We start from the raw sequence: 14,114 nt of genomic DNA on the forward strand, positions 1-14,114 counted from the left end.
ATCTGTTAAACCTGAAGTTTCATGATCTCAGAAAATGGAACCACTTTCTCTTAAACTCAGCCAAGTCATGACAGACCTCTCCGCTCCAACTCTCCATGCCTACCACAAACCTTGGATAATCTCCCAAATGTAAACCTTGCCTACCGGATCCTGTGACCATTAGAACAATCAGAGGCAAGGAGATACACGGTCTTTTCATTAAAGTAAACTGAAATAACTAATTAAAATATACATTTGTTCCTCTTGGTCAAATAAACAGTTATAGAAGAGCTCTCACGGAGATGTGGAAGAGAATCAAGCAGCTCTGAACTTTTCAAATAATAACAACTGTTATTTCCAAATAACAATTTCCAAATAACAAGCTGATGAACAAAATATTTCTTTACCCACCAAGCCACAGTAGCCTGAGACACTCTCTGGTTCAGATAATAAAATAAATGCCTTAGAGAGCTTTCGTTCCTAAGATGCTGGTGAGTTTAGCACTGTGACTGCAAGAAATCGGGAACCTACGACAAAAAGACGCCCAGCCTGCCCACACTAACCGTCCAGAACTAGGTCTGGACCAGCAAAGCGGGCGGGGCCGCGATTTCTCCCGCATCGCTGCGCCCGTTCTTCTCCGCCTGCGTGAGCACCGCCCACCCACTCGCGGTGTGAACATACTGGGTCTCGCCTCTCCTTTCCCCTCCCCTCGGCCTGGTGCTGAATCATGAGCCCAATGTCTCCAAAAGGTAAAATCAAAGAACAAAGCCACCCTTGGGGCTGGTCTGAATGGGGTACCGCGTCGGGGTGGGGCAGAAGGCTGGAAACCACAACTTTGCTCCCCTTCTTCCCCAATTTCCCCACCTACCCCCCAAATTAAGAGGAGTACTGCAGTGCTCAGGAATTCTCAAGAGGGTGGCCCTTCTCCCCGTTGCTCGGGTCTGCTACGGTCCGTCGGGAACCCCGCGCGCTCCGCCTCATTGTTCCAGCGCGCCGCCCGCCGCCGGGAGCCCGCGCCCTGCAGGGCCAGCGAGTTGGCGGCTCCCGGGGAGGGGGTTGGGGCTTGGCCTGCTCTAGATCCCCGACCCATCGCCCCTCTGGGGCCGAGTAACAACAGCCCCCTGCCCACCCCCATAGCCTTCCTCCCAACTGATCTCTAAGGCGGAACCACAAGTCCCCGGAGGCGCCTGGTGGGTGCTGTCCAAATGCTGGGAGGAGGCGGCAGGGGGGTGGGGAAGAAGGAGCTGGAGGCCTGGCCTGCGCGAAGCTGCAGCCCTCGCCCCGACAGCGCGATTCGGTGACGCGGGTACCGCTCGGCCATGGTTCCTCCGCCCAAACAGGGAGCAGCTCGGCTACGGCCCGTCTCCCAGCCGTGGACGCAGGCACCGAGCAGTCCTTGGCCCTCCCTGTCTCCAGAAGCAGAAAGCGGAGGGCCAGACCCCGTGCTGGCTGCAGAAGTTCTCATTTGCTACTCACCCCAACTGTTTCTGTCCCTGCGGTTCTTGGCCATGGTGGTCCAGAACCTGGTGGCGGTGAGGCGCTGTCACTGCGCTCGCTGCCTTCTCCGGGGCCGCAGGTTGCTGGCGGTGGGAGGCTCCGTGCCCGCGCTGGGCGCAGTTCGCTCAGACTCTGAGGATGTTGCTGTGGCGCTGGTGGGAAGGAGTGGGGAGGAAAAGGGAGGAGAAAGCAGATGAACCAAGCTCAGCATCACAAGCCCGAGTTCACACAAATACCAGCGTCACACCCTCCCTACCTCAGCCCACCCCCAGAGCGTGAAGACAGTGATAGACCATGTACTGCAACATTTTCAACGGAAAACGCACACAAATAAACAGCACCCCCCTCGCACCCACTCTCAAAGAATTTAACAGCATTATCTGAAATACACAAACCGATATACTGCATGATTCTGGATGTTCAAATACCTGTTTCAAGCACGGTTATACATTAGCACAAACAAGCTGGCAACATTCGTATAGCCAAAGTAGCTAAAATAATGTGCATTTATCTACCAGGCACCCATTTTTTTTTCCATTTTAAAAGCAAGGTCATGTTAGTAAAGAGGGTATCATGCATTTTTGTATATGTATCCTGAGTAGTTTGTCTTAAAATTAGAATAGCAAAATTTATATCAAGAAGATCAAGATAAATGAAAGCTGTAGATTCATTGTAATCTGTAACTCAATATCCACTGGGTAAAATTTCCCACTAGATTTGCAAAGATAAGGTCCAGACTGATAGTCCAGTAGCAATTATTTGAGCTGAAATCATACTACATAGTCTGGGTGGGCCCTGGCAGCCATAAAGGTTGCAGACAATTTTGAAGGGAAAAGAAAAAAAATAAAAAATATTTTCAATCTTTCCCTTTTCACTGCTTTCTTTCTCTCTGCTACAAACTTAGTTGTTTTCAGTAACCTGGAGACACTCTCCCTTTATACTACCTCAACCGTAAGATACCATCATCCCGTCCCTTACAGTTTCCTCCTGCCATTTTGTTGTTACCCACACTCTCTACTGATCGGTTCTTAGGAGATCACTGCCAGCCTCGTAATTACCAGATCCACGATCTCTGCTAATTCCTAATCGTAAGCAACTCCTCACGCTACACTCTCTCAATGTAATTTACTTTGATGGCTTCAGACAGGACCTCCATGCGGATGATTCCCAAATCTATACTTCTAGTCTTCTGCCCTCTAGAAGAGAGGACATCATACCAGAGGTGTGTTTATAACTGCCTAAGGTTATCCTCACATTGTTTTCCTCCGGACATTTCAACATCAACATTTCTGAAAATAAACTCCCCCATCACTGCCAAATCTTATGCATTATATTTCAGTTACTGGTTCTAGTGACCGCAGAGCTGTGAACACCGTAATCGAGTTTACACCATGGTTTTAAAGAGGTCTGTGCTCAACAGAGTTGAAATGACAATAATGAAACAACATGGGAAGACATTATCTCATCCCTGTACCTATAAACCAAGTTCATAGAACAAAAAAGAAGTGTGAGTGTGGTCTGCTTTTCTTCTTATATTCCTTTACTATCATTCTCAGCTTATATTCCAGCCTGAAAATCCCTTTCATATGAATCCCATTTTTAAGAGTACAATAGATTACACACACAAAAAGGAAAAATTTATACAATGCAACACCTATGCCTAATTGAAAAAGAAATTAATTTTTTAAGAAACTGTTGCCTTTATAATTAGTAAGTAATCTGCAGGTGAATACTTCGAGACTGTGTGAATCACCAAAAAAAAAAAAAAAAAAAAAAAAAAGCTTAAATAAATAGCTCTCTGTGTAAGACTTTTTGTACTGTTGGCCAATAACTTTTCATCCATTGATTTTAGCATTCATTGATCCTTGCCTGAATCAATTTCATATTAGTGATTTTTAAATGGAGACTTTAAAATAATTGTATTTTGTTTGTTTGTTAGTTTGTTTGTTTTCCAGACAGAGTCTCCCTCTGTCGCCCAGGCTGGAGTGCAGTGGCGTGACCTCAGCTCACTATAACCTCCGCCTCCCAGGTTCAAGCGACTCTCATGCCTCAGCCTCTCAAGTAGCTGGGATTACTGGCTGTTGCCAGCACGCCTGGCTGTTTTTGTATGTAGAGACGGAGTTTCTCCACATTGCCCAGGCTGGTCTCAAACTCATGAGCTCAAGCGATCTGCCCACCTCAGCCTCTCGATGTCATGTCTTTTAAATTAAGTAGCTGGCATTCCCTCTCCAACCTTTCTCTGTTGAGTCCCACTATAAATTAGTGGAAACTTTTTTTAAAAATTGTGTTATGCATCACCATTCTTTTTAATGCCTAAATTGCCCTAAATTTAGCCGAGGGTCAGCTCGTGAGTCCTTTTAACATTGTCCCTTTTTGTCTTTGAGCAGTTCCCTGTATTCTGGTACAAGAAAATGTTTCAGGAGTCCTTTGTATTTTCCCTTAGAACTAAAATAGCCATTTCTCCAAGATGCTCTGACTCCCAAAGGTGTTTAGAAACCAAGACGTGGGTGCTAGTTGTGCTCATTGCTGGCTGAAATATCACTGTTTCTAGACCATTTCAGTGGACATTGCTAGAACACATTTTTTAAATCATAAGTTTAATCTACTCTGAAGAAATACCTTCAATACTATGAAAATATAAACATATGTGGTTATTTATTACAGTACTTTTTGTTATTGTAAAATGCTGGAAACAACCTAAATGCCCATCTATGGATGAGTGGTTGAATACATTATAATATATATATGCAATAAAATGTTACATAGGTGTGAGAAAGAATATAGAAGATCTTTATAAGCTAATACAGAGTGATTTCCAGATTGCAATGTTAAATGAGAAGGAAAAAGTGCAAATAGTACACCAGTCCTGGAAAGAGAAAAGGATATGAAACAAAGTATCCATTCATCTGTGAAAAATAACTACAGCAAGAATAAACCAGAAACCAATGAGATTGGTCACCTGTGGGAGATGGGTGGGAATAGGGTAGAAATAATGGAAGAATGGTAAGAGGTTAGTAGGGACTAGGGGGACTGATATTTCTCTAAGTGTAATGCTTTTATATAACTCTGAGTCTTAGAACAGTAATGTTTCACTTTCTCCAGAATATGTTTAAAAATGCTTACTATGATGACTATAATCAAAAAGATAATAACAAGTGTTGGTGAGGATGTGGAGAAATTGGCACCCTCATAAACTGCTGATGGTGCAGCCACTTTGGGAAAAAGTCTGGCAGTTCCTCAAAAAGTTAAACATAGAATTACCATATACATTAGCACTCCCAGATATATACTCTAAAGAAATTACAATATATGTTCACAGAAAAACTTGTACAGGAATATCCATAACAGCATTATTCATAATAGCCAAAAGGTGGAAACAATCCCAGTGCCAAATAACTAGTGAATGAATAAACAAAAAGTAGTATGTCCATATACTAGAACATTATTTGGTCATAAAAAGTTACTGAGTACCAATATATGCTACAACATGGATGGACCTTGAAAACATTATAGTAAATGAAAGTAGCCAGCCACAAAGACTACATATTATATGATTCCATTTACATGAAATTTATAGAATAGGTAAATCTAAAGAGGCAGAAAGTACATTAATTGTTTCTTAGGGATGGAAGAAAGGAGTGGGAGGTTGGGGAGAAATTGGAGAGTGACTGCTAATGAGTATGAGGTTTCTTTGGGGGGCAATGAAAATGTTTTAGAATTCATCATGAAATCAACTTTGCACAACTCTTTGGGTATACTAAAAGCCACTGGATTAGGCTGAGTGCAGTGGCTCATGCCTGTAATCCCAGCACGTTGGGAAGCTGAGGTGGGAAGATCACTTGAGGCCAGGAGTTCGAGACCAGCCTGTATAACATAGAAAGACCCCATCTCTATTTAAAAAAAAATAGAAAAACTAGCCAGGTGCAGTGATGTGCACCTGTAGTCCCAGCTACTCAAGAGGCTGAGGTGGGAGGATCCCTCGAGCCTAGGAGTTCAAGGATTCAGGCCACTGCACTTTAGCCTAGATGACAGAGCAAGACTCTGTCTCAAAAAAATGAAACAAAACAAAAAACTCCACTGAATTGTAAAATCTAAGCTGGTGAATTGTATGGTATGTGAATTATGTCTCAATACAAATGTTTTTTAAAAGTCAAAGGTCAAGTTCATTTTAAATCAGAATAAAAGAAGAAAAGGTATTACTCCATTTGAACTTTAGTACTTTAAATCCTCTCTCTTCTTGACTCTTCTGGGATGTTACTCCACAAACTATTCTCTTCCCCCTGTAACCTCAATTCTTTTTTCTTCCATTGGTTCTTTCACCATGCTCATTTTCCTCCATCATAAGTAAAGGGGTCCCTCAATCAGAAGTTTCTCAATAGTCGATGGTTCAATTTGCTCCTTCCCTCTATAAATAGCAATCTTAGAAAAATATTTATGTCAATTAGAATACTTTTGGTGGTAACTCAAAATGGCTTAACCAAAAAATGACATTTACATTCACACAACAATTTGTTTAAAGATAGATTGGTTCTATGGTGGTCAATTCATCAGCTCAGTGGTATCATGGACTATACTAGTTAGGATATAGCTTTGGCTGCTATAAAAATTACAATGGCTAAAATAAGACAAATATTAATTTTGGTCTTATGAAAATAACCTGAGCATAAGTCATCCAGGGATAATACTGTGGCTTTAAAATATGAAGGAACTGGCCGGCCATGGTGGCTCACACCTGTAATCCCACCACTTTGGGAGGCCAAGGTGGGCAGATTGCCTGAGCTCAGGAGTTTGAGACCAGCCTGGGCAACACGGTGAAACCCCGTCTCTACTAAAAAATACAAAAAAAATTAGCCGGGCTGGGCGGCGTGCACCTGTAGTCCCAGCTATTCAGGAGACTGAGGCAGGAGAACTGCTTGAACCCAGGAGGCGGAGGTTACAGTGAGCCGAGATCACACCACTGCACTTCAGCCTGAGCGAGACTCCATCTCAAACAAAACAAAACAAAACAACAACAACAACAAAATGAAGGAACGGAAGTTCTTCATGCCTTCTTCCATCTTTCACTCGGGGCTTCCATCATATGTTCCATGATGGCTGCTCTAGCGTGGGCATTCACATTTTCATTCTAGCCATACAGAAGGGTAAAAGGGAAGAAGTGAATATATCCATTCTCTCTAAGAGTACAATCCAGAAGGTGCACATATCATCTCCACTCAAATACCATTGACTTACCATGTCCCACCTCATTGATAAATATTTTTATCAATGAAAAATTTGTTGCATACCATGTATGCAACAAAAATTTTGGGGTCTAATACTAAACAAAGAAGGGAAATACACATTGGAAAATAACCAGAAGACTTTGCCAAAAAGACAAAGGTGCACTCTACCATCTTCAGTGTGTTGATGTTAAGAAAAAAATCCAGGATTATATAGAAAAATGTTCTCCCAAGCTGGGAGGGAACCAAGAGACCGAAGAATGACTCAGATAAGTCCAGCCTGGCGAGTGGATGAGTTTGTGAGACTTATACAGGACACTTCTGGGCAGCAGCAGGACAGCTCTAGAGATCCATGCCACCTCCCATCTCTAAACTGCTTTTAAACAATTTTTCTGTAACTTCTTTGCCTACTGCGTTTGAGCAATGAGACTGTTTTTCTTGGTAAGACACCTGCTCCTCCAGTGGGCATCATGGTCTTGGCTCACTGCCCAGCCTTCCCCGTTCAAGCAGTGGACGTACACTCTAAGTAACCTGGTGGGGACACATCACACTACAATCCACCCCATTCCCCAGCTCTCAAATTCTTCCCACCAATCTTGCATGAAAGTTCTTGAGTGGGGTATGAGGGGAAGAACTATACAGACCTATAATGTACAGCCATGGCTTGTGTGTACAAGCCACATCTACAGTATACAAAACATCATAAAAAGCAGAAACTAACTACAATTATGATGCCTGTTAGCAAAATGTAACTTCAATGAGTAGGTAAGGTGTGTAACCAATTTGAGAATGAGTCAAAGAAGCCTAATTAGGTTATATAATGGATTTGAGTTGACAAATGATTTAAAACATTTGTGACACTGTTCTCTTCATCAGGCATATAGGCACAACAGGTAGTGTCTGTAAGGGTACATATTGGCTTTTGTGGCTTAAAAAAAACTTTTAAAAAATTTCAATAGTTTTTGGGGACCAGATGGTTTTTTGTTACATGAATAAGTTCTTTAGTGGTGATGTCTGAGATTCTGCTGCACCTGTCACTGGAGCAGAGTACACTGTACCAAACATGCAGCCTTTCATTGCTCACCCTTCCGACCATTTGCTCCGAGTCCCCAAAGGCCATTATATCATTCTTACGCCTTTGCATCCTCATTGCTTAACTCTCACTTTTAAGGGAGAACATAACAATATTTGGTTTTCCATTGCTGAGTTACTTCACTTGGAATAATGGCCTCCAACTCCATCCAAGTTGCTGCAAAGGCCATTATTTTGTTCTGTTTTATGGCCAAGTAATATTCCATGGTGTATATATACCACATTTCCTTTATCCACTCATTGATTGATGGGCATTTAGCTTGGTTCCATATCTTTGTAATTGTGTATTGTGCTGCTATAAACATGCGTGTGCATTTGTCTTTTTCATATAATGACTTATTTTCCTTTGGGTAAACACCCAGTAGTGGGATAGCTGGGTCAAATGGTAGTTCTACTTTTAGTTCTTTAAGGGGTATTCATACTGTTTTCCATAGTGGTTGTACTAGTTTACATTCCCACCAGCAGCGTGAAAGAGCTCCCTTTTTACCACATCCAAGCCAACATCTATTTTTTTTTTAATTTTAAATTATGACCATTCTTGCAGGAATGAGGTTGTATCTCACTGTGGTTTTGATTTGTGTTTCCCTTATAGTGATTTTGAGCATTTTTTCCTATGTTTGTTGGCTGTCTGTATATATTTTTTCAAGAATTATCTAATTGTCTATTCAGTGACTACAGGCACACGCCACCATGCCCAGCTAATTTTCTGTATTTTTAGTAGAGACAGGGTTTCGCCATGTTGGCCAGGCTGGTCTTGAACTCCTGACCTCCAGTAATCTACCCGCCTCAGCCTCTCAAAGTGCTGAGATTATAGGCATGAGCCACCATGCCTGGTCCCATTTATTTATTTTTGTTTTCGTTGCATTTGCTTTCAGATTCTTAGTCATGAATTCTTTGCCTAAGCCAATGTCTAGAAGAATTTTTCTGATGTTATCTTCTACAATCTTTATGGTTTCAGTTCTTTATGTCTTTGATCCATCTTGAGTTGATTTTGATATAAGGTGAGAGATGAGGATCCAGTTTCATTCTTCTAAATGTGGCTTGCCAGTTATCCCAGCACCATTTATTGAATAGGGTATCCTTTCCCCACTTTATGTTTTTGTTTGCTTTGTCGAAGACCAGTTAGTCATAAGTATTTGGCTTTATTTCTGGGTTCTCTATTCTGTTCCATTGGTCTACATGCCTATTTTTATAGCAGTACCACGTTGTTTTGGTAACTATAGCCTCACAGTAAAATTTGAAGTCAGGTACTATGATGCTTCCAGATACGTTCTTTTTCTTAGTACTGCTTTGGCTATATGGGCTCTTTTTTGATTCCATATGAATTTTAGGATATTTTTCTAGTTCTTTGAAGAATGATGATGGTATTTTGATGGGAATTGCATTGAATGTGTAGATTGCTTTTGGACGTATGGTCAAGTTCACAATATTGATCCTACCTATTCATGAGCATGGGATGTGTTTCCATTTGTTTGTGTCATCTATGATTTCTTTCAGCAGTGTTTTGTAGTTTTTCTTGTAGAGATCTTTCACTTCCTTGGTTAAGTATGTTCATAAGTATTTTATTTAATTAATTTTTTTGCAGCTGTTGTAAAAGTGATTGAGTACTTGATTTGATTCTCACTTTCGTCATTATTGGTGTAGAGCAGCGCTACTGATTTGTGTACATTGATTTTGTATCCTGAAACTTTACTGAATTCATTTATCAGGTCTAGGAGATTTTTGGATGAGCCTTTAGGGTTTTCTAGGTACATGATCATATTAACGGTGAACAGCAACATTTTGACTTCCTCTTTTCCAATTTGAATACTCTTTATTTTTCTTTTGTCTGACTGCTCTGGCTAGGATTTCCAGTACTATGTTGAGTAGAAGTGGCGAAAGTGGGTATTCTTGTCTTGTTCCAGTTCTCTGGGGGAATGCTTTCAACTTTTCCTTGTTTGATATTATGTTGTCTGTTGATGTGTCATAGATGGCTTTTATTACTTTGAGGTATGTCCCATCTATGACAATTTTTTTAGGGTTTTTATCATAAAAGAATGCTGGATTTTATCAAGTGCTTTTCCTGTGCCTACTGAGATGATCATATGATTTTTGTTTATGTGTCATATTACATTTATTGATTTGCATATGTTAAACCATCCCTGAATCCCTGGTATGAAATCCACTTCATCATGATATATTATCTTTTTGATAAGCTGTTAGATTTGGAGAGCTAGTATTTTGTTATGATTTTTTGCATCTTTGATGATAATGCAGACCATTATCCTCAGGGATAATCCCAGTAACTCCTCAGGGATAATGGTCTGTAGTTTTCTTTTTTTGTTATGGCCTTTCCTGGTTTTGGTATTGGGGTAACACTGCCTTCATAGAATGATTTGGGGAGGATTCCATCTTTCTCTATCTTTTGAAATAGTTTCAATAGAACTGGTACAAATTCTTCTTTGAATGTCTGATACAATTCGGCTATGAATCCATCTGGTCCTGAAAGGAGTTTTTGGCAATTTTAAAATCACTGATTCAAACTCACAGCTTGTTATTGGTCTGTTCAGTTTCTATTTCTTCCTGATTTAATCAGGAGGGTTGTACATTTCCAGGAATTTATCCATCTCCTTTAGACTTTCTAGTTTGTGTACATAAAGGTGTTCATAGTAGCCTTGAATGATCTTTCGTATTTCTGTAGTATTGGTTGTAATATCTTCTGTTTTGTTTCTAATTGAGCTTATTGGATCTTTTTTCTTCTTTTCTTAGTTAATCTCACTAATGGTCTATCAATTTTATCTTTTCAAATAAATAGCTTTTTGTTTCATCTGTCTTTTGTATTTTTTTGTTTCAATTTCATTTAGTTTCTGCTGTGATCTTTGTTAATTTTTTTTCTGCTGGGTTTGGGTTTGCTTCTTGTTTCTCTAGTTCTTGAGGTATGATGTTAGGTTGTCTATTTGTGCTCTTTCAGACTTTTTGATGTAAGCATTTAATGCTATGACTTTCCTCTTAGCACCATTTTTGCTGTATCCCAGAGGTTTTGATAAGTTGTGTCACTGTCATTCAGTTCAAAGAATTTTTAAATTTCCATCTTGATTTCATTGTTAACCCAAAGATCATTCAAGAGCAGATTATTTAATTTCTACGTATTTGTATAATTTTGAGGGTTCCTTTTGGAGTTATTTTCCAGTTTTATTTCACTGTAGTCTGAGAAGGTACTTGATATGATTTTTATTTTCTTAAATTTATTGAGACTTGTTTTGTGGCCTAATGGCACATATCTTTGAGTCTCCATTGCATTGGCAATCAGGCCTCCATGCAGAGACAATCCTTAGTGAGCCTGGGTTGCCTTATTGGTGCTGTTGAACCAGTCACTCCAGTTCTGTCAGGCAAAAGGCAGAATATCCCAAGGCATACTATTACCACTTAACAGGGGGAGGTATCCACATACCCCACAATAGGACTGGTTGCTGGCTGCTGTTGTAGTCACAGCCTAGTTCAGAAGACATTACCAGCTGCCATGGGTAGCAGAAACAAGGCAAACACAGGTCTTCAACAGAGACCCTCAAGGGTATAGCCACTCCTTGTAACATTATTACTGCTATATTTTCTCCCATTGGCCCTATTAGTGAGGCTGCCACAGGCTTCAGTTCGGGCTTACAGTACCACACATGGCTTCCCTCTCTAAGAGTGGGCATATTAGCCAATTGGTAAGCTTCCAGCCTTGCCTATGCACTCTGCACTATGACCACTCCAGCAGGTATCAGTGCTGCTGATGTTGATACCATAAGGCTCTCAGACCTCCCTCTAAGAGTACATACAGCTGGGATCACCTATCCTCCGGCAGTCTTCATTCACCCTCCAGCATCATAAAACCAGTCCAGTATAGGGGCATTTTCCAGCTCAACTTCAGGTCCATGTAGCCATCGCCAGTTGGCAGATCCACTGGTGTTCTTAGAAGCACAGCATGGCTTCTGCTTCAGAAGCATGACTCAGTGTCTCAGAGGTAACGCTGAGAGTTTGCGGGGCATACTTTACAGGCCCATTCATAGGGAGTGATGCCAAGTGTGTTAGTGGGTAACTCATTTAAAATTTGTATGGCTTCAGGGAGATTCTTAGTCCAGAAACTTAGCCATTCTGGGACAGTGCATGTAATTGGGTTTTTAACAGGCCATTTTTTTTTTCTGAGTCCTGCCCCTATTGGGATATATGGTAGTGGAACCTCCAGTCTATGTTTTGCTCTGATGCCCAGTGTTGGATATTGTGGCCCACGAATGGGAGCCCTGATCATTATATATTCTTCATAGCATGCCATATATGACACTAAGAGCAGTGAGACACTTAACGGTCTCCAGCTGGGTGGCATGTTTTATTGGGAAGGCCTGTAGTAGCCCCACTATTGTGTCCACAGAGGTTAAGGTATGCCTTTCCCCACCATTCCAGGGCAGAGGACCAATAAAATTGACTTGTCAGTCCTATGGAGGTTGTATGGCTTTAGGTATGTGACTTAGTGCAGAAGGAACCCTTCTAGGTCTCAGCTGTGAGTAGGTCTCACAGTTCTGAACAGCTGCTAGAATATTTACAAAGAGGATGGAGATTCCTGCTGCCTTTGCTGTGGCCCACCCTGTGGCTGCTCTTATGATGTACCTATACAGTTATATGGTGTCAGTATCCATTTGTGCCATGACCACTGACCATTGGTGTTAGGTGCCTTTGCTAGACTCATCAATGTACCAGGCCCTAGGGGGTATTGGTGGGGTCCCCTTATATACAATGGTTGGCCCAGTAGGTGGTTCTATTGCCATCTTGGCTCCCTCCACTTGTTCAAAGTGGATGGGTCCAGGCACCTCCTGTAGAAGCTGACTTAAAGGATTAGGAGACAGGACACCCCTTTGTTGTAGACAGGCATGCCGTTTCTGCAGGGTATGTAATTGTGCCACCCCAGAGGTGGGCTTGGTTAGAAAGCCTTCCACCCATCTTTTATGGGGTAGGCAGTTTTTATTGTGTGGTCTTCTTTCTGGTGGTGATGGCCTCTGCTTGTTGCAATGCTCTATACACGGCTAATAGCTGTTGCTCTAGGACTGTATAGTAGGATTCTGCCCCCTTTCATAATTGAGACCAGGCCGGGTGGTGGCTCACGCCTGTAATCCCAGCATTTTGGGAGGCCGAGGCAGGCGGATCACAAGGTCAGGAGATGGAGACCACATCCTGTCTAACACAGCGAAGCCCTGTCTCTACTAAAAATACAAAAAAAAATTAGCTGGGTGTGGCAGCGTGAGCCTGTAGTCCCAGCTTCTGGGGAGGCTGAGGCAGGAGAATGGCGTGAACCTGGGAGGTGGAGCTTGCAGTGAGCCGGGAGTGTGCCACTGCACTCCAGCCTGGGTGACAGAGCAAGACTCCGTCTCAAAACAAACAAACAAACAAAGAAACATAATTGAGACCAAAACCCTACAGTTACCATTCCCATTGGCTGCTTTTTCCACAAACCCTAAGTCATCCTTGTGGCATCTCTAGTGACTTCTAATACAAAAGGATCCTGTGGCAGTGGGACCTCTAGTGCTTGGGCTTGTTTCACCAATATTTTTGCTTTGTCAAATGGCTCTTGCTCTATGTGTGTTCAGTCCCATTTTTTACCCTTCTTTATTAGGGTATATAATGAGCTGAGGGTTTGTGCCAAATGAGGAATGAATATCCTCCAGTAGCCCAGTAAACCTAGGAAAACCTACAGTTGCTTTACTGTCTGGGGAACAAGCTGCTGTACTATCTTATCAATGACAGCTCCAGGTATGTTTCACATCTTAGTTGACCAGGTAACTCCCAGGAATTTGATGGCTATCCTGGGCCTCTGTATCTTTTTGGGGTTGGCTTCCCATCCCCTGTCCTTTAGGCCATCCGAGGTGGTTTGTAGGGTAGTCTCCAGATCTGCAAGAGACTCTGAGGTTAGCATGATATCATTAATACAGTGAAACACAGACTGAGGCAGGCAAAGTGAGTCTATATAGGTACTATGCAACTATACTGTGACAGATGGTGGGGTTGTGCAGGTATCTTTTTGGTAGTACCTGGAAAGTCCATTATTGGCCCTCCCAAGTGAAGGCAAACTGGTCTTGTAAATCTTCTGCTAAAAGAATACTGGAAAAGGCATAATGCAAGTTAATCATAGCATGGACACTTCCCAGCTTAAGGACTACTTGCTGTAGCAGTTGAGCAATATTGGGTATAGCAGCAGATACAAGCGGCACCACCTCATTTAGCTCATGGTAGTCTACCATCATTCTCCAGATGCCATTTGGCTTTTTCAGAGGCCACACAGGGCTGTTATAGGGGTTCTAGCCTATCCGTACCTTA

The 14,114-nt window shown here is 41.9% G+C and overlaps 1 protein-coding gene across 4 annotated transcripts in view; it reads right to left on the reverse strand.

Annotated features, from left to right (window-relative positions):
• LOC105481840 (atlastin GTPase 1) overlaps nucleotides 1-14,114 on the reverse strand; it is a 106,977-nt gene that overhangs the window by 78,364 nt on the left and 14,499 nt on the right. For all 4 annotated transcript variants that reach the window (XM_071100205.1, XM_071100206.1, XM_011741624.3 and 1 more), the window contains exon 2: nucleotides 1,456-1,628. In XM_071100205.1, the coding sequence (XP_070956306.1) occupies nucleotides 1,456-1,489 (34 nt within the window). In that variant the 5' untranslated portion in view covers nucleotides 1,490-1,628. The remainder of the gene's footprint in view (nucleotides 1-1,455; nucleotides 1,629-14,114) is intronic.

This window comes from Macaca nemestrina, chromosome 7 (genome assembly GCF_043159975.1).
Source record: "Macaca nemestrina isolate mMacNem1 chromosome 7, mMacNem.hap1, whole genome shotgun sequence".
NCBI lineage: Eukaryota > Metazoa > Chordata > Mammalia > Primates > Cercopithecidae > Macaca > Macaca nemestrina.